The sequence below is a fragment of the Chaetodon trifascialis genome, chromosome 20, assembly GCF_039877785.1.
Source record: "Chaetodon trifascialis isolate fChaTrf1 chromosome 20, fChaTrf1.hap1, whole genome shotgun sequence".
Lineage (NCBI taxonomy): Eukaryota > Metazoa > Chordata > Actinopteri > Chaetodontiformes > Chaetodontidae > Chaetodon > Chaetodon trifascialis.
Window position 1 is genome coordinate 18,132,906 of NC_092075.1, and position 21,537 is coordinate 18,154,442.

Consider the following 21,537-nt stretch of genomic DNA (forward strand, 5'->3'; position numbering starts at 1 on the left):
CCCCCGTTTATCTGCACACTGTATATTCCAGTGAGACATGATCAAACTGCAGCTGTAGGCCTGAAATTGATCAAGTGACTGTGCGCTCACCGCCCTGCAGAAGAAGCCACAGCCCGGGCAGCACTGGTGCTTCACCATGCCGTTGCGGTGGTCCTCGCACAGAACCAGCAGCTGAACGGAATTGGAGGGACGCATCATTTCATGTTTCAGTATGGCACCCTGGCAGCGGGTCAGCTGTCCGTCAACGCTCTCTGTGGCCATGCACTTCCTGTCGGCCAGGATGAGGATCTCTCGGCTCTTTGGCGTCTCCATGCGGCAGCTGCAGAGCGGGAGCTCCTGAGCCTCCTCGATGGCTGACGCTGGAGGGTCTGCAAAGAGGCAGAGTCCGACTTATTTACCTCAACATCAACTTAAATTGGTTCTAATTAAGTCAGGAGAAGGACACAGTGCCCCAGATCGCAGGTTGGCTGGAAAATGTGGCAATGGTGTCACTTCTTCAGTTGATAGCATCCCAAAAAAACCACCCACGCGTAGACAGGCTGGGCATCAGTTTATATTTATTTGATACTAGTGCTACTATGATACCTGATTTGTGTGGACAGGTTTGTAAAAAATATTGATGCCGTTTCATTGAGGAAATCATCTGCTTGATTGGTTAACATCCCCTCTTTCATGTTTGTGCCTGAACTCTTTCTAAATCTGTGCAGTCGATTGCATAACAGCTCCTAATGCTGCCTCGTGGTTGTAAGCCTGCACCAACCAGTCAAGTTGCAATTTACATCCATGTCTGTCCACACTCAATTAATATGTGTAGTGAACACTTACATCAGCAAAACCAATGAGTTGGTGGAGCTTAAAATACGGATGTTGGTGCAAAGAAGCTACAAACTGTTAAAAGGTGGATGCTTCGCACACATCTTCAAGCCAGCAGCTCAGAAAATCTACACAATGAGCACGGTTTCAAGGTGGACGCCCAAGATTAGCATCTGTGATCTGAGTTATGGTGTTGAATAATGGCCAGAAAGGTGTTTTTGCAGAACATTATCATGTCACAGTGAAGCTGACCTCTGACCTTTTGGATAGAAAATGTCATCCCTTCCTCATGTTATCCTGTGAGACATTTGTGTGAAATCTTGTCATAATTACTGAATGAATTCTTGAGTTATGGCCAAAAATGTGTTCTGTGTTTAATCAGCAAAATCTAACCAGTTCATCCTTGAGTCCAAGTGAAAGTCTATGCCAGATGTAATGAAATTTCCTCAAGGTGATCACATTCAGGGACAAATGGACGACCCAACAACCCGTAAATCATAGTGCCTCTAGCCATGGAGAACACACTGTGAACAAAGGGCTTAAGGCAAAAACAAAACACTGAGTCAGCTTTATTGTACTATAAACAAAACCGTTTGCCATCACAGTAATTTAGAAGAAGCTATGAGTGCATACAAATTCTGGCCTGGGTTCAGGTCCCAGATGTTTTCAGCCATATAAATCGGTCCGATGTTGTGAAGCTAAGAAAAGCATCTAAAAAGGTAAGACACAAGAGTGACTCTGGATGGGTGAACGCGTGGGATGGATTATTCTGAACAAGTGTAACGAGCTTCCTCATTTCCTCTAAGCTCACCTTTGTTCTGTGAGGGAACCGCAGGCTCCTGGGGCTTGTTGAGGTTGACAGACTCGGGTGAGGGAATCTGTGTGTACTCCTTCCCATCGTCTGCCTGGGCATGAGCTGAGGCCTGAGGCTGATCCTCCGCCTCTGGGTCTGAGCAGAATAACAGTGATCAGTCAGAAGATGCTGCACTGTTTACCATCAAATTCAAGCGAGTCGCAAAAACAAAGCAAACAGAAAACACAGCCTTAAGCAGCAATGCCATTATAATGTTCTTCAGTCTGATAAGTCTGGTGTAACATGCACCTGTAGACTGCAGTATAAGAGTCCTTTCAGCGTTTTCAGATAAATGAACGTTGCTAACGACTTCCTGACATGGATTACAGGTGGGCGGGTGCATGACACCGCACAAGTGCGATAGGATCACCTTTGGCCTTTATCCTCCTCTTCCGTTTCCTGGACGGCCTGAGCCACGCGCTGTCTGCTTTCGTTTTCTTTTTCAACTTCTTCTTCAGACTCGACTCCGTGCTCTGAGATGATTCCAAAACGGAGAGAAAGTCATTTATAACAAGCGGAGACAGAACAAGCACCGTGGCTGCACGCTGAAGTGGTTCAGCTGACTAATGACGGTGGGTCCTACCAAGTCGGACTCTGTGCCCTCCTCCTCTCCATCTTCTTCTCCAGACTCTTCAGACTCCTGCTCGTCTCCCACCTCCACCACAAAAAGAAAACACAGTTCATCACCAGCCTTTATCACACATTGGAACCGGTTTCACTCGAACACATCACAGCGATCCTCTTAAACTCAACCTCAGGAATGTGAAACCTCTTCCGCTGGAGCCACACCTGGAAAATTACACTAAAAACCTGACTGAACGTTAGCACCTCACATATTGGCTGTTCATCCATTTGTCAACATTGATACTTCTTAAGACTCTGATTCATCACTCTTTTCCAACAGCTGCTTTCTGAAAAGACTGAAAAGCTCAGTCTACTTTCTGCATACAATCAGAATATTCCAAACGACACAGACAACAACTCGCCTTTAAGTCCTGCACTTGGATTTCTGGATACTAAGGAAAGAAGACAACAGCGTTTTATCTTCCGACCTGAGAGACGGGTTCAGATGTTGCTTCGTGGACAGCGCTGACAGCTTCTTCCGCTGGCTGCTGTCGGTCCTCTTCCTCAGACTCCACATCCTCAGACTCTTCCTCCTCAGATGCATTTTCAACCTTCTCTCCATTTATGTTTGCTACCTCTTTAGCCTGCTTGACAACAAGTCAAATTCAACAACTTATTCATCGGACAGGTCTTGGTTTTAGTTTAGTTTAGTTCAGCCTCTTTTGTAAAATCAATGCAAAAAAAGACTATTTCTCTCCGTGTTTGGACTGTCATGGATTACACCAAATCTCAGATACTCTAATGAGAATAAAGAATATAAAACAATACTGAGCCTTCATAGATGTAGGAGCACAGACCTGCGGACTCTTGGCAGAGTGTTGTAGTTCCTTAAACATTTCCAGCACAGTTCTCTGCTTAAGCACTTTGGTTTTCTTCTTGGGAACCAGACTGTACGTTCCCATCCTCCTCTTCTTCTTACGGGATGACAACCCTCCTGAGTAAGAGCCTACAGCACGAGAGAACACAGACATTTACAGACAAACCCCCAACAGAGATGATGCTCTGTTCCAAACCACTGACTACTTTTCTGTGAAACCCCCAAAACAAAGTTTCTCCTCAGCAGGTCAGTTTTTGTCTTGTGTTAGTGGAATCTGTGTGGACCTAGATGGAGTTTGGCTGGAGCTGGGGGAGCGGCGTGTGCTGCAGGAGCTGCGGGAGCTGGAGGCGCTGTAGAGGCTGATGAAGCCGTTTGTGCTGAAGCTGCCGTATCCGGTGGACTCTGAGGTAGATGGTTCTGAGCGTCAGGTGCAACAGGAGTCTCCATTTTCGCCATTTTGGCACTCTTTGCTTCTCTTAATTCCCTGTTAAGAAGCTGTTGGTGACAAGAACCAAAATGCATTTAAGATCACTGACTGGCCAACTGAAGCGTCAGTTAAACTTTGATACTGGGCCGTTTTCTTTTTTCTTGCCAACTGACACCACAAACACTCAGATTTGCTTCTTTTAAACAGGAACTAATTCACTTGATTGATTGGACTGGCTGCAGTGTGAGGGGTTTATAGACATAATCTTGATGTTACCAACTGGATCAGAGGCACCATGAATGATTTAGAATAAGGTTAAAATCATGTGGTGTGAAAGGAACAGCAATGGAATATGAGCAGAAACCTGCACAGCCAATGAGAGGAGCTGACCCAGGATGTGTCACCAACTTTATGTTGCGTACTCGTGTAAGATAAGATAAAACTTTATTGATCCTACGCTGGGGAAATTAAGTTGTTACAGCAAAAACAGTGGCATAGAAGGGTCGATAAAGTTATGTACAGATTATAAAAATACTAACTGCCACAGAGCAGATATATGGCTGTCATCATTTGCAGTGCTTAAGATTCTGTGAGATCCAATTCCCTGGAGTCGCTACTCTGAAATCGTTTACTATAAACGGCAAGTGTGTGGTCCTGCATCTTGAGTGACTCGCGTAGCAAATAGTCAAATAGTCAGCATTGAAAGAGTTATGTCTGCTGTAAAGGAACACAGTTCACAGCATTGAAAGCAACAGTTTTGTCATGTCATATGTGATTTTGCATACATTTGCCTCATTAACACTATGTGGCCAAAGGTATGTGGATACATTGTGCATCAGTTTGGAGAAGGCCCTTTCCTGTTTGCTGATCATGTGCACAAAGCCAGGGCCTTGAATTAATGTTTTTTTCCTTGCTTGGTGTGGAAGAGTCCTGACCTCAAATACATCCAACCCCTGTGGAACAAACTGGAACAGCGACTGTGAGACCTCATCAGCCAAAATCAGTGCTGCAGCTCACAAATGCTAATGGGAGAAAATCCCTGCAGCCAGGCTCCAAGATCTTGTAGGACGTCTTCCCAGAAGCACTAGGGCTGTTGGCCCATGGTTTGTTCAACTGACACGTTCAAATGAAATCTCTATGGCCCCTCACACTTTGTTTGAATGTCCATATACATTTGTCATTTACTGCACACACATATTATTCTATTATTTATCTTGTGCTAATAGATAGATAGATAGATAGATAGATAGATAGATAGATAGATAGATAGATAGATAGATAGATAGATAGATAGATAGATAGATAGATAGATAGATAGATAGATAGATAGTTTATTCATCCCCAAGGGAAATTCACACAATTTCAACTCCTCTGTCACCAGATTCTGATGGTTTACCTTTTGTGCCGGGCTGACAGCAGGTCTGGACATGGTCTTGCGTGCTCTGTGTATCGTGACGGGTGTTGGAGCTGGCGCAGGAGGTGATACTGTGCCATTTTTAGTGTCTTGTGTCCCTTGTTCTGATGTAGTCCCTGTGCTGGAGTCAGTCCTTAGTGCACCTGAACTCTGTGCACACCCAGGCACCAAAGCAGGTGGGGGTATGGCCGTGTGTCCCCCTGCCAGCGAGTCCGAGGGCAGCCAGTTAGTCCTGTGAGGGGAAACTCCCACACCTGCCGTCGCTGCAGAGCCGCCTTCCTGCTGCTGCTTAGTGAGAATGAATCCATTGCTTCCAGTAATTGAACCGTGCGGCGGCTCCGTGTCTGACGTGCCATTTTCGTTTAGCAGCAGTAAAGTCTTGTTGTTGCCGGTTGCAGAGCTGTGTGTTGGGCTCTTGTGCCTTGTGTCATCACATTCGGCGCCGTTGAGCATTGCCTCTGCTGCAGGGGACGAGGCCAGTCTGGCTGCTACCTCTTTGTCTCCATCTATCGAAGAAAACAAACAAAGAAATGATGCAAATTACAATGCAAACATGTCATGTTCAGAAATTAAGTGCTGTCAAGTTTAATTTGGCTAATACCTGGCTTCTCCTCTCCATTGCTTGCTGCACTGAGTTCTTCCTTCTTTGTGGAGGCACCCTTATCCACGCTGCCTTTGGCTAAACCAGCGGGCTGTTGAGAAAAGCAGACAGATGAAGGCAAATCTAATTTAGAGCCCCAACGAATAATCATTTCATCATCATTACCAATTAATCTGTGGGTAACTTCTTCAATGAATCAGTTAGTCTGAACATAGTTAAAAATGCCCATCATCCTCAGCTTTCAAAGCCCAGAGTAGACGTGTTTTGTCTCACCAACAGCCCAAAACCCAAAGACATTCCATTTACAATATCAGTGCAGAAACGATTACCTGAATCATTTGACAGGTCGATCGACAGAAAGCTAATTGCTAACAATTTTCATTCACGATAAAATTGTTTCTGTCATTTATAAAGGAAAATATCAAACATTCTCTGAGGATTTGCTGCTTTTGTCTGTTTTATATTACTGCAAATTGAAAATCAGGTGGGTTTAGACTGTTAATCTGCCAAAACAAGACTTTTAATGATCAACTCACCTGATGAAACAATAGCTGGCAGACTAGCTGATAATTAAAATAATTGTCATGGCCCTTAATGATACAAAACTTGACAATGTTTGGCCTTTTTGCTTGATCTGATTATGAAAAATTACTGTTGATTCCTTTTCTACTGACTGTCTAACCAACTCATTCACAGATGTGTTAACACCTCCACGTATGTGTGCAGTGAATGCAGTGTAGAAAACCTCTTTCCTTCTGCCTTTCAGTGATGTGTCTTTGTCAGATTCAAAGACTATAGAGTAAGCCAAGAGAATGAGGGCAACCCCCATGCACTCTCATTGTCTGTCTTCTGCCTTTCTATGCTATAGCCAACCAGTAGAGCAATAATGCAATGCAAGAGCTTCAAAAGAAATCTCAACCACCCACAGACCGGTTTTACATCTCACAGGAGGAGGCAGCTGGAGAGGCTACAGGAGGAAATGCAAACCTTTTTCTTTCTCCTGAGCAGACCATCAACCTCGAGCTCACTCTGGGAAAACGGGCCCAAAGGAAGCAAGAGGAAAAACATCATGCCTCTCTTCACACTTAGGGAGCGTTTTAGACCAGATGTCAAAGGAACTGATCTTAGGTCAGTTTGACCTTGAAGAGCAGCATACCGTGGACTGAGCAGGGTTTGCACTCTCCTCGACCTTATGCGAGGCTTGCACCAAGCAGAATTGAGGGAAATACACAGACAGACAACAGGCTGGGTTCACATCTCATCAGTAGTAACAGCAAGTACTGCTAGCCCAAGCAAAAGGCCTGCAAGAGACAGAGACCACTGAAAGCTTGATTTTAACAAACTGATTTAACCAGTTAACATCTCCTCTCCAAGAGCTCTGACAGTCGAAACCTCACATTTAACACACGCCATGTCTGAAACCTGCAGACAACCCTAGCCCCCAACTAAGTGAGCCATCAGGACAGATTTCCCAAATCATTCTCCAAACACGTGCTCCTGAGTCCCTGAGCCGAACATGGACATGCACCTCGTCAAACAGCAACAAGGTCAGGCCAAGAGCCGAGCTGTGAGCACAATGACCGAGGGGGTCTCCCCAAAGAACATCTAGTCTGGGACAATCCTCTGCGGCGTATGATCTCAAGGAATCTAGTGAGCACATGTGAGGGTGAAGTGAAGAAGACTCCTTCAGTTCCCTGTTTTCATGGATTGAGGAGAGCCAGTTAGAGAAAGAGCACCAGCCTCATCCCTCCCCCTAGTGGTGGAAAGTGGAACATACAGACTGGAGACTGAAAGGAGAGGGGGGAGGGGAGGCAGAGAAGGCTGTCTGCAGATCTCCGCCATTTCGCAACCAGATTGTTTACTGACACAACGCGGCCATTGCAGCGTTTTTCCACTAGATGGGGAACATAGGGGTCTGGAGGCTCGTGGATAGGGATATGGGGGCTGCTAAAAGAGGCTCCAAATGTGAAGCCAAGGTTGTGTGTGCTGATCAGGAACCTTAAGAAGCACATAAAAAATGGAGTGATGTACTTAGAATAGACCAAAGCGTCAGCTATGGCTGTTAAAACATGACTCCAGTGGTTCAGAGTTTAGATTCCAGATCGGACCTGTTTCTGAAACTGCAAATAATCGTAGTAATTATTAGAAATATGCTTCTTATTGATTATATCTAATTCTAGTTATGTAACACACTCGAATGCATCAATCATTCACAGTCCCTGCAGCATAACGTGAACCTGGTATGTGACGAGGCCTGAAAACAATTGAGAGCTAACTAAACACAAAGCACAATCACATGACACAATCACCTGTTACACTGCCAACGACAAGCGCAAGGTGCCAACACCCAAATGAGATAAAAGGAGAGAACAGTGGATGAGATGCCATTCGGGCCTCCTAAGGCTGTGATTTCCACATTTTTGGCATGTGATCCCTCTAAATGAGGCAGTATGTCCTCGTGAACTTCTCAGACTGTTTCGTTCGGATATTTTTGAAAGCCTGAAGAAGTGAAACTATACAGTATCTCACCAAAAAAGCAAAGGTTGGAGAAAAAGTCAGAAAAATACTTCATTTTGCACAGCAGAAATCATTCTCACATATTCCCAAAACAAGAAACACAAACATGGGGCTTTGGTGGTGGACCTAATGACCTGCCAGTCTCCTGCCAGCGCAATCGCAACAACCCCAGTCTGCATCTGATGTGTCATGACATGCCCCCCCCCCCCCCCCCCCCCCCCCCATTTCCTGTCACCTGCCTTCTGTCACTGTCTAAATAAAGGCAAAAATCTCACCCTCCAAAAAGAGATAACAAAATATTAGAGGCTGCTTTGCATGAAAGTTAAAATGAACTCCAGGAATAAGTCAATACTTCGCCTGTCCAGTGACTATTATGCAAAGTGAATGATCAGAAAGCTGTTCAGAAGATCAAACCCTGTAGCTGGTAAACATAGAGGCTCACACCGCAGCCTGACATGCATCCTTTGGACTGATAAGTAGCCACTGCAGCCTGATGTTAAGAGTATATTCCTGATCGCTTAGCCAAGGCTGCAAATACACCCAGTCGCCAGGGACCTCATTATATACTGACCATGGGGGATATATGCAGGAGGGATAAAAGCAAAGGTGTGACAAAAGAAGGCTGGATCTGAGATTTAAAAACAGCCCTCTTAGGGTAGTTTCCAGACCTTCACGAGGTGGGACATTCATCTTCATGTATCGAGTGATTCACGTCACATTTCCCACACTGTGACTGCTCTATATACAGCTGCTGTGCTATTCCACGAGGAGCTCTCTCCAACACCAGGATCCAACACGACACACTCAAATCTCTCGCTGATTAAGCAACACTGCTCCCAAAAAAACCCCCCAAAAACAACAAACTAAAAAACTGCTCCAAGAGATTAAGTCCTCGATTTCTGTAATCAAGACCAATCAGTTGCTGATAAAGGAGCAGCAACTCTCTCAAGAAGTGCATCTTACAAACTGAGAAACCATGTCATCGAGAAGACAGCAAGAGTTCAAACCTATTGATTGTAACTTTACTAAAAGGAGCTGAGAAGCAAGACCACACATCTCCTCAGACCATTCAAAGCTAACCAAGGGTGAAGAGTATAAAGCTAACATGTCTTTTCCCTTGTGTGCCTCCAGGAAGCATCATACCTGCTTTCTTCTCATGGCCTCCATTGAGAAGAAGAAGGCGTCAGAGAGGGAGTGTGTGAGGGAGAGTGTGTGGGAGAGAGAGAGAGAGAGAGAGGGAAGAGGGAGGATAGAGAGGGAGAGAGAGAGCGAGAATGTGTCGAACAGATTGTTCCTCTTTTCCTTTTCTTTCCCCGCATGCACATTCACCTCGTCGGTCATGTGACCTGGTGGCTCCCTCTGTCGGTCCTCCTCTTCAGAGGGTCTCCACCGAGCATGCTCAGTCATTTCAAACTGTAACACCACTCCATTTCTTTAAACTGGAAGACCTGATTGCCACTGAAGATCCCCACTGGAACAGACATGCCTGAACAAACACTTCATACCCAGTAAGACCGGAGAAATACATTTATAACTCCTGCATAACATCTACCCTCCTCTGTTTTTTATCTCACAAAAATCACTCACTCATGTTCTTTTCTTCTATGATCATTACTACTATCATTTGTTGTTGTTGCTGGGGGGGGAAATGGCTTCATAGCCGGCGTGTATGTACATCCACTTTAAGAGCACCAACAGAAGTAGGAGGAATTAAATGGTAGGAAGTAAAAGCGTGAAAGCCCTGGAAGCAACCCGGATGTCAGTGCAGAGCCTGGGGAGCCAAATGTTTTCAGTCGTGGACATCAGGCCACATCCGAACCTCTTAACAGGAGAGTCTTTTGTCTCCACTGAGCCTCGGGCCAGCGAAGACAGCAACAGAAAGCAGCCAGGCCATGCAACAGATATTAAGTCACAGAAATTAAGTAACAAACTGACCTGCCACTGAGAATAACTTCCAAAAGCAACCACAAAAAGACCAAAACAAATAAATATGAAATATCTGTTGTGCTCAGTACAAACTGAGTGAATACAAATGTTCCAATACCAACTTAGCTTAATGCATCTTTGCAAAGGCTTTCTATTGTCAGGTCTTTGTACTTCAAGTGGTCTCTTGATATTTGCTCTACATTCACATTTATTTTCACATTGATTCTTGATTAGGACGACAACCTTTTCGTCATAATAACAACATCTAACAACCTGATATACACATGAGAAAAGCAGCAAATGCTCACATTTGAGGGGCTGGGATAAGTGAATGTCTGCCATTTTTGCTTAATTAATGACAAAAGCTGCAAAGTGAAATGTATTTTCTCCTGAGGGAACATTACAGGCCTGTGGGAATTCAGACATGTTGGTGGCTTCTCCTATTTCACCACTGAACAATGACAAACAACCTGGTCCTGACAAACAGGCTTCGATTTAGCAACTTTAAGGTCATCAGGCACACAAAAAAAGCAGGGAAATAAGTTCTTCCCTCCAACCATGGCGGAGTTGCAATAAAGTAAAGATTCAGAAAGTCAAACAGATACAATATACAAGAGAGTTGAAAAGCCAACATGGTATGTTAGGAAACATTTCTAGCACAGGTTAACAGTTACTGACAAGCTATGCAAAGGCCACAAGTCACAAAAGGAGGCCACCCATAAGAGGAGATCAATTTAACTCAAAGAGGACCTTATTGCTCACAGACAATGACAAAGCCTCATCCTGAATACAAGAGAACCTGGAGCCTGTAACACTATAATGTCAAACTCATTTTAACTACAGCATAGCAAGTGTTTATGTCCGTCTGAGCCTCTATCAGGACTCAAGGTTGCATATACGCACTGTAACAAAGCTAAGTGCATGTCATGATTGTACAGATTTTAATTTAAACAATGAAGTGATGGATCAAACCATTTCAAGGTAACAGGGCCAAAATGTTGAAGCAAAGCAGATGGCAGACTATTACATGGTCTTGGCTGTAGCCATGCCAACAGCCCTGCGTTCTTTGTAGAGTTGTTTAGCCATGCCAGCAGCATGGCTCTTTGGATGGCAATGCCTATCTATCTATCTATCTATCTATCTATCTATCTATCTATCTATCTATCTATCTATCTATCTATCTATCTATCTATCTATCTATCTATCTATCTATCTATCTGTCTGTCTGTCTGTCTGTCTGTCTGTCTGTCTGTCTGTCTGTCTGTCTGTCTGTCCACTACTTAGGTCCAGTTTGAAATATTTCAACAATGACTGAATTGATGGTTCTCAGGATGAAGCCTACAGATCTCAGTGGTTCCATACTTTTCCACTAGATTAGGTTAACATTTTTGGTTTAGAGCTGACAACTACTGGATGCATTTCCATGAAATTTGGTAGATATTCAGTGTCCTCAGAGGATGGATCCTTATGACTTGTCTCAGCAACTACTGGACAGATTGCTACGAAACAGGGTACAGATATTCATGTTAAGGATATTCAGGATGAATTGTATTCATTTTGTTTATCACTTAACGTTTGATCTAGGGCAGGCATGAGGAACATTGGCCTCTGGGCTGTATGCAGCCCGCCCAACCATTTGACCTGGCTCGGGACACAATTCATACAAAAAAGCAACTCAGAAATATTAAAACAATTCTCGAAACAGCAATTCCCTTTTTACTGAAATGAAAGAAAACAACAAAATAACACGTCCTTCTGAGTGGTTCCTGAAGCTGCTCTATGTAGCAATTAGGGTGAAGTCACAGGTGAAGTCACGTCAACAGATCATGCCGACTGCCAAGAAAAGCTAAGGTGGAATGTTGTGCTTTTCAAGACAAACAGGCAAATAATGATTTTTTTGTTGAAGCGAAACCAAGCCAGTGTGCCTATTTCAGACCTGTGAACCCTTTCCATTTCCTGGGATTCTGCCATATTTTGCCCCTCTCTCCTGCTGTTCTCCTGTTTAAATATATTCCCGTAAATCTCATGACCACCTATATTTGATGTGTTTGCTAAATTCCCTTTCGGTAGAGCAGGTGGCAGTATGTAGAACATGAGCTGTAACGTCGAGTGATGAGAAGTCATACACTCAAATGGCATCTGTCAATAAGGCAAGAAGAAGGAGAAGAAGAAAAAGAAGATGGGTGAACTTGACAGGGATGGTGTAGCTGCCAAAAAGGCTACAAGTTTGAGCAAGAGCCTCACCAAATGGGAGAAGGCATACCCATCCTTCACGACAGGCAATGTCGGTCAAACTTGTGCTTTTGTTAAAATATGCCACACAGATTTTAGTGTATCATATGGAGACAAAAGAGACAAATCTGCCCAGTATAAGCATGCCCGAGAGGCATAGAGACATGGTCCACCAATGGCTGTATTTACACTATCTCTGCACTTTTGTGTTTTCATTTATATTATACCAGGAGGTTAACACCATTTAACTTTCAACCAGGTACCTGATTCGGGCTACCTACTTGTAGTTACCTACTTAATATAGGAACAAGTTAACCCAATCCCTGTTGCTCGGACATTTTAAAGCAAGTGGTTTCCTTATGGTTATTTTAGCATTCTTGGTCTGCACCCTTGTTTAAATCTGAAGGGCATGCGGGTGGCGGGACAGTTTAGGGTGGGATGCTGGAAAATTTCCCTTATTTTCAAATCCCAATGTTGACAGGTATGGCGGAAGTTAGTTTGTGTGGACACACTCACAGTGAGGAAAAAGGCCAATCTCAAGCTCGAAACATGCAAAACTTGACAAGCTGCAAAGCCAAATGCACTTAGATAGTGTTTACGCTCTTCTGTGGAGTTTGGGTGTCCAACAAGCAGCTTTCAAAAGACCACATTCTGACACAGATGGTGTTATGCAGGCAAGTTTTATGGTGAGTGGGCTAAAAGCTAAGAAGCGGAGACCTCAGTCAGAAGGAGAAATTGAGAAGGAGTGCCCTGTTACTGTTGCAGAGCTACTGTCACTAGACAAAGTAAAACTGTTCCCTATTGTCAGTTTGTCTGGAGGATTTAATGAAGATGAAGGATAAACCTGCAGTGGAGCTCAGCGATATCAAGTCAAGTCTTTGTGTGATCTGGCCTTCATGGTGGACATAACCTGTCAGAGCTGAACTTAAAGCTCCAGTCAGTGTCTCAGCTCTTTGCTTTCAAATGTCATAACCTACTACAGTGTGCGGCTATTTTCAAAACTGGCTCTGCAAAGACTCAGTCAAGATCGACTGACCTAAACCTTGAAAACCAGCTGCAAGTAGCATCATCATCACTGCCGTCATCAGACGCCTTGCCAGAGAGAAGCAGTTCCAGCCATCACAGAGGGTAGTGTGATATATGTAATTATTTCGCAAGGCTGTTATAAAAGCTGAAATGGCCGTTTAATAGGAAGGTTCCCAGCCCCTGACCCAGCTCCATCAGCTAGCGGCAAAATGTTTAATTCTTTAAGTATTCTGGTTGATGACCAAGAACTAATGACATTCCCATCAGCCTCCACTCTAGTTTGTGTTAATAGTCAAATGTTAGCATGCTAATACTCTAAGTAAGTTAAGTAAGTATAAGTTACATTACCCTCTAAACTCCAGCACATTAGAACGGTCAGTGTGAGCACCTTAGCATGATGTTACTATTCAGAACAAAGTACCACTGTGCTTCAGTACAGTCCTTTGTACTTTTCAATACGAGTGCAAGACAACAGCATGACAGTCGGACTGGATGGCTACTTCCTTTTACTTCTTCATTCAGCCTGACATCATAATTGTGTACGCTCATGTCTCGTTGGGAGGGGTGTATTTTGTTTTGTTGTCCTAACCAATACAACTTCTCCGTCATGCTGACAGTATCTTAATTCAAGACAGAAGCTGCAGAAGCAGTTGCTCAGACCAGTTAATGTTTTTTATCGGGATGCACGATGATATTGGCACATGTTTGGTTTCACGGGATAAAGTCTTTTAAATGAAATAGCAGAATCTTCTGTGCCATTCGCTTGAGTTCGAAAGCCTATCAGCATTGAGATTCTCCAGAGTCACTAAGGTCTTGACATCCTGACTTTGAATCAAACATGGAGGACCTGCAGTCAAACTGGCACGAGTAACCCGAGGCGAAAATTCACATTTGGTCCGAACACACCAGGAGTTTCTGATCTGTTGATAATTCCTGAACAACTGCACTTTATGGTCTATACAGAGTTTATACAGAGCAACACAATAGACTGACCAACATGCACACATTGAGGCACACTGTAGCAGATCTCAAGTACTTTCACCATATGCTTAAATCTCATATTCTTTAGACAGTGTATGGTCACATAACTGCACAGACAAACATTCCTAGAACTTAAGCTACTGCTTTAGTCTGAATCTGCAGTAAGCAGCTGCTTTGAAACTTTGGGGAGAATGACTCGCCTTCCAGTCTGTTTTTGCCTCATTCTGCTAATCATAATAATTCTGAAACTGAGACCGTTGATGGCGTTGCAGAATTGTTACACCCCTACTGTTCAGTGCTGTCTCCCATGTCATAGATTGTGAAAAGACAGAGGTGGCTGAATTTTGTAAAGAAAAATCTACTTCTTACTTGACTAACTGCAATGCAGATAGAGCCTAGTTTTGAGTTTTTGAGCTTGAAGGACTGTATAGGCCACATAATTGACCTCTATTTTTAAATTAAGTTAATATTTTATTGGGTTTAAGCAAGAGCATGTGTAGCCTATTAATTTCGCTATATTTATTCAACAGTACACTATGCATATTTCAGTTGGCTTTGCTGCACAGTAGTACATTGCACTTACTTTCACGTTATCCCTTTGGACAGAGATGACATTTACTTGTTTAGCAACTTGTGTAATAGGTCAGATTTGCCCTAGTTGTAGTTATCGTAAGGATTATCTCAGGGACAGCATCATCCAAGGCGGTTAAACAAGGATGATTTTTTTCAGTTTCGTGTGAAAATGTAAAAAATAAATGTTAAGATTTATATGTAACTTCAGTTAAAGTAGTTTTGTTATACTGCCTGGTGAATGCCTACATTTTGAGGAGCACTGGAAAAGCATCTGAAATCAGCACAAATGAGTTTATTGACATATCGGATATTGACAAAAATCCAATATCGTCCATACCTAATCTTTCACACCGTGTTGCCCAAAGAAATATGTTGATTTAAGAATTTTGATTTCTGCTAGTCAACCTTAAACAATCTAGATGGCCAGGTATCTATGTAGGGAGATGATGTACCTGCTCTTACAGTAATCCAGCCTACAAAGCTCTGATTGGTCGAATGCTTTCTCCAAGCAGCTGAAACAGTCGTCAGTGGGCATAGCACTGTTCTAAGTAGAACTAGTGAAAGATGTGAGGAGTTATTTAGAGGTCCATTACCATACTACAGAAGCAACAGCAGAGTTTTGCTACCAAACTTCTTCTACCAAGCTTCTTTTGATACCTTACTGAAAGGAATAAATACACTTCCTGTGAATCTCTTTTCATTGAACAAAAGCCAAAGTTCTCAAATGTTAAATGTTCTGACTGTACATTCAATGGAAGCTTTCAGTATTAGATAGTTTCCAGTTCTGAGTGCTAAGGCCACATTTCTGTCCACACCAAAAAAATGACTCAGCACCCACTGGCTCAGAATGACTGGTGAGTATCCTTCCACCATGGACAAAAGTCCCCTCAAAATAAAAAACAGACAAATTTTCATATGAAAAATTAAACCAGATTCAGTAAATAACTGAATCATTGTATTAGTTTCAAATGGATATTGCAATGTTTTTGCATGATGCAAAGATTGTGAATTTGGTGCCCTATTTCTTGCACTGGATTTGCTAAAAATTTGGTCTGGATATTCACGGTTGTTTCGTATCTAGGGTTCTAATGAACGCTGCCAACTCCTGGGGCTTTTAGACCTTTAATCTAATGTGCCAAACTTTCAACAGTGCAGTTGCCTCAGAGCTTTGCTTGTCTTTCGAAAGGTGACCCAAGTACAGTGCTGAGTATTTCTTCGTTAAAGGTCACTTCCCTCCATCGTCTCTATAGCTGACAAAACTAGTCTTGTGACGACACTGACTGGGGATGTTTTTTGGCCCTGGTTGGAGTCCTTTAATTGTGCATCTGTCAATAGTGATCCGATACTCATATTTTTATAAATGAATCGGAGAGCTGTAATCTTCTAAATTTGCTGCACCTTATTTCTCACAAGCTTGTTGATCCAAATAGCCTGCTGAAGGTCCTGGTTCAAACTAGAGCTGATAAGCTTAAATTATTGATGCAATATGAATTAAAGGATAAGTGACAGAATGTGACTCAGACAAACTGACAGTATGCAATCTGCTCATTTTACAAGAGAGGATTGTTGGAGATGTTGGGACCACAAAAAAAGCTTTATTGTTCAGTGTTGTTACAGAGTAGAGGTTCTTCCAAACAAATGGTGTTTGGCTGAGTAAAGTCACCAGCTCACAGAGAGCACTTTGGACGATTATATATTGCCCATCAGAGTTTAGTTGACTCCATCGCTGTTGGTTTTTTTGGGCTGATTTATTTTGCCAACTGTATTTGTTGTATTGCATAATTTTCCATTGTTAGTTGGAACAGTGGAAAGAGTGACAAAGATGGTTTAGATGATTTTTATTCTGTTTCTGTCAAGTCTGAAAGAAATATGTTTTACTGTGAGTGCACAAGGCAACTACAATCAAGCTAACATTAGCTTTAATTCAGCGTAAGACAGAAACTTGAATTCAGAAGCTGCCCGGTTCTACTCTTCTAATAAACATGGGAAACAGCCATAAAAATATTTCCTTCCTTCACATTTCTGAGTTTATTTTGTTTATTTATCAGACTAATAAATACATCTAGCAAACATGCCCCTCACACACATCTCCATACAGCTCAGACACCTGTGCAAAATATCTGCATTACCATTGTAATGACAGACACAACACAGTGCAAGACTCTGGATTGGCTTATTTTCTTTGTCCATCAGTGTTGGATGGACCTCTCATAAGGATGTGCTCTGAGATGTGTGTAGGGTGTGCAAACACACTGGCCTTCATTAAAAATGAACTCTTGATAAGTGTAGTGGGTGCATACAGTACATTGTGTTGCACTGTGCCTTTTCAGTTACATCCTCTCTGTCAATATAGCAAGGTGAAAGTGTAACCTAAGAACAATAGTGGCAATCTAGGATTGATTTTTGGAATGTGTGAATTAAATCTGAACAGTACAAGAGCTGTGATTCTTATGTGAACTGACACCCCCCCCAACCTCTAGTGATCAAGTAAACTGCATCATATCAATCATACCTGATGCAGGGCTCTGCTTAATTAATGCCACATGGAGCAACAAGGTCACACCTTACAGCAGCACCATGATACCCATACAATTCTAGGAGGACATGACATGAGCTGGGTGGTATTCTTCACAAGGCCAATAATGGCAATTTCACCTCAACACTATACTTCAACTACAGGAGCCCAGAGCACTCCTTAACATTCAAGCAAACCTTTTCTCCTGCTGTGTCTCCTGTCTGAATGCACACACGGACTGAATGCTGAATGAAAGCCATACATACACACTGTACACCAAGTGACCAGGAAATGAGAAACACCTGTGCTATGTAATGTAATATACAGGCGCCCTGCAGTCAATACTACCTTACCTTAAGCTGAAATCTATTCCTTTTTTTTAATATATGCTAATAATTTGACAGTGAATTTTGCCATCTGCAGGTGGATAATGGTGCATAAACATTTACTGTGAAAGGACTTGCTGTTGATGTCCTACTAATCAGTCTCTGGGTAGCCGACTGCTATCTGTTTGGACAATGCAAATGATGTCAAGTCAAATGAGGACCGCTATACAGGAAGTAGCATGTTTAGCACTTTTTTATCATTTCAGTCAGTGAACAACTCCGAAAGCTGGCACACATTTCAACTTTTGATTATGATAGAAAGTGAAAACTGATGATGGTGAGGTGTGTGGATTTTAGGCACATGGTTTCTAGTAGCTGTTTTTCTCACATGGAAACTGACATTATTTTGGGAAGGATGTAGAAATTCAACATCATCAGTATTTAAAGAAGACATCACTAGAAATAAATGGAGGAATGTTTTTTTCTTAATTGTTAAAAAGGCTGAAGTGACACTTGAAGGCCACATATTGTATCCATGTGTCATACATCAACAGATCACACAAGACCAAGTTAGGAGTGCAAACGGAAGTGGCTGCATAGCTCAATGCCCACACCTTTCTTTGCTGCACTTCAAGATCCTCCTCAGCACTGCTGAGCAGATATCATCTCAGCGCTCTTCGAGCGACCTCTGCCGAACAACATTGGATCCTATCTCTCACAAAAAGAACAAGAAACAAAGACTGAATGTCTGATACATTTGAATACTTCTGTGCCATTGTAGCCCAGCGATCGGTTCAATCGACCCATCTTTACTGATGAAATCTTCAGAAAACAACAATGCAACCTGTTACAGTCAGAACTGGACAGGTTTATACCGACCGTAAGCCATGACACTAACTGCAGATAGCTAACAAAGACAAGTCTGCACCAGGACAATCATTTCCAAAAGAGTTTAATGCGAAAAATAATCATGCAAAGAGCGTCAAAGCCGGTTTAAGAGCTGGCACCATATGTTTACAGTGGGAGGTTGTAAGAAGCCCTGCCAATATTGCCTTCATTTGACTGCATCAGTTATCATGTAGCTAACAGACTTCACAGCATAATGGAAAATAACATTACCAGCCGAGCACTTAGTCGTATTGTACCAAATTTTACGGAGGCTAGTCTCTCTCATTTAAAGAAGATGTTAGCCTCTAGAAGCTGTTTGTTGTGTGGATTTGAGAAAGTGTGCACAGTCTGCTAACTAGCACGGCTGCTAGCAGCTAGCTAAACATCAGTGTACAAAATAGACGTCAGTAAGCCGGTGACAGATAACACAGCTGAAATCATGAATTAAATCAGGCAAAAAACGCATGCATATCTATCCGCAGTTTATTTTGAACCGCTAAAGCTGGAGAAGCAGCACAGTGACGTGAGCCTGGACCATGTATGACAAAACTCCACAGCAGAGCCCACAACGCGGGCGGACATATCATTCAGGTTCCGGGGCGCAGCATCTTCCTGCACATTCAATTGCCCTCCGGTCCAGCACAAAAGCAGGAGACTCTAGACTGGCAGCGGCAATTTACGACAAAACGACACATCGACACCAACAACTCGCCCGTTTACAAGGAGGTTTCTGGCCGCCGGGCCGGAACACCTTTTCCAAGGACCGGAAAACAGTGCGAAAGTAAAACAAGCTCGGTGTAGATACAGCTCACACACTCACCTCGGGTCCAACCGAAGCCATGGTGCCTGGACGTAAACTCCGCCCACCCACGATTACGTCACATTTATTGATTTGCTGACGGCGTAATACCACACCTGGGACAATCATTGTCAATATTATTGTCAATAATAATCATAATGATAATAATACATACAATACATGTTAATATCACAGCGGATATATCAGGAAATTAGAAAGCACAGGAAACAGCACGAGTAGCCTGACTACGCACTGATTTGCACACAATTATCTTTTACAGATTTACAGGTACAATCCATTAACCAGCTGCAAACCCAAAAACCCAAACTGACACAGACGCTGACTGACAGGTCTTCTAATCCTTGGACAATATTGTTGACAGGGAAGTCAATCTCTGATGTTGAGCGATACAGTCTCCAAACAGGGAAAACAGGAAATGTTCTTCACCAAAATGTTGCCACAAAGCTGGAAGCACACTGTCACACACTAAAACATGACTGTATGCTGTCGCATTAAGATATCCCTTCAGTGAAACATCATCAACATCGAATCATGAAAGAGAGATCCAGACCAAAATAAGACAGGTCCAGTCCACCATAGACACACTGAAGACAGTTGAATATACATTCCATCATCTATCATCCTGAAGAAAATAACACACAATTATCCCAACAAAGCAAAGGCTGGGAAAGACAAGACAAGACATACAAATTTCGTCTTGTGGGACATTCAGGACAAGTAATGAATGAATGAAGAATTCGTCAGACCAACCAGAGAAGGATGTCTTAACCTAGGGGCAAGCAGTGGCTGCCAGAGGTAGTCCTATCACAGCTACAAACCAGCAATCAGAAACACCTGCTCACAAACTGAGACAGGACAACTCAGGGTGGAAATATCAGCTGCTCTTTCCAGTACAAAAGCTCTCGCTTCTTCACAATACATGAAAGGAAGATGGTGACATGAAAAAAAGACCAGAATATCACCATCTTATGGGCTGACTGAGGGAGATGCACAGTAATCCTGCTATCAGCTGACTCCCATACTGACACAGTATATAAAACACAAACACTGCTACAGGAAAAGGTCAGATAGACTGCCTACAACAGTCCAAGGAGGACAAGGCCATTGATGATTCATTGTATCACAGCCACCTCCATGCATATGTAGACTCCCCAAAATATACACTCATTTAGCAGTATCAACATAAAACATTGCCAAGTACCTAGAAACTACTTGGTCTAGTTTTAGATATCATGTTCTAAAACTGAACCATGGTGTCTTATGATGTTACCTTACTTTTCATATGTATACCAACTAATGAGGCAGTGCAGACTGAGAGGAAAAGCCAGCTCAAGGCCTGCACGCTAGACAACAGAACCAACCTCAGCCTACATATGGCTTCTCTCTAAATGCTGCCTACAGTATTTCAAGTACAACATGCTTGTACAGAGGGACGCTTAGCTGCACAATGGGTTCACCAGTGTGTTCCACTGTGGCTAACCTCTACATGGAGGGAGCGGAGAGCGACACCTCAGGGAAGTCCTTAAAGCTTGGGGCCATCCAAACTTGGCAGTCATCCAAATACCAACAATATCTGATAAGAACAGCACAACAGTAGAGAAGAAAGGAAGAACAGGTATGACAACACAGTTATTCCATGTGAGCCTGGAGCGTCTGAGAAACTCAGGAGGATCTTCAGTGAACTGTGCATAGGTTTTGTAAGGTTTTAGTTTTAGTTACTGTGTAACTGGAGCAGGGAGCATGTGTTCACTGATGATGTCATCACGGGCAGAAAGTAGATTTACTCAAGTACCAGACATACAAGTTGGAGATATTTGTATTTTATACTTTTTACTTTTACTAATTTCATTTAATTTCAGTGAGGCTACAGATTGTAATTTTCCTACATTCACCTCACAGCTATAGTTCAGTTTCAGTTTTATTAACACTGACATATAAAATCATCAAGAACTTAAAAAAATATGATGCAGTTTTACAGAGGAAACCAACACTGTATAAAGTTAGTTATTAACCATCTCAATCTGATGCCATCAAAATGCAGCTCACATGTTAATGCATCAGAAATAACAATCCAATAGAAATATATCTAAATATCTACACACTCTGAAAAGTAACTTTCTGTATTACAGCACTTTGATTCGAACATTTTTGAATGCAGGAATCCTTTGCATTGTGGTATTGCTA

General features: G+C 42.7%; 1 protein-coding gene across 2 annotated transcripts in view; it reads right to left on the bottom strand.

Moving 5' to 3' along the window:
* Window positions 1-19,390, bottom strand: part of ehmt1b (euchromatic histone-lysine N-methyltransferase 1b) — a 30,935-nt gene extending 11,545 nt beyond the window's left edge. Inside the window, exons 1-10 of one of the 2 annotated variants that reach the window (XM_070988702.1) lie at window positions 19,354-19,390; window positions 5,550-5,640; window positions 4,931-5,454; window positions 3,392-3,602; window positions 3,088-3,236; window positions 2,719-2,874; window positions 2,250-2,321; window positions 2,037-2,139; window positions 1,625-1,762; window positions 91-368 (exon numbers count right to left, since the gene is read on the bottom strand). In XM_070988702.1, coding sequence (XP_070844803.1) covers window positions 91-368; window positions 1,625-1,762; window positions 2,037-2,139; window positions 2,250-2,321; window positions 2,719-2,874; window positions 3,088-3,236; window positions 3,392-3,602; window positions 4,931-5,454; window positions 5,550-5,640; window positions 19,354-19,374 — 1,743 coding nt within the window. In that variant the 5' untranslated portion in view covers window positions 19,375-19,390. Of the gene's footprint in view, window positions 1-90; window positions 369-1,624; window positions 1,763-2,036; window positions 2,140-2,249; window positions 2,322-2,718; window positions 2,875-3,087; window positions 3,237-3,391; window positions 3,603-4,930; window positions 5,455-5,549; window positions 5,641-9,209; window positions 9,409-19,353 lie in introns of those variants that run through there. The other variant, XM_070988701.1, reaches the window with a different exon arrangement.
* Between the last annotated feature and the right edge of the window lie 2,147 nt (window positions 19,391-21,537).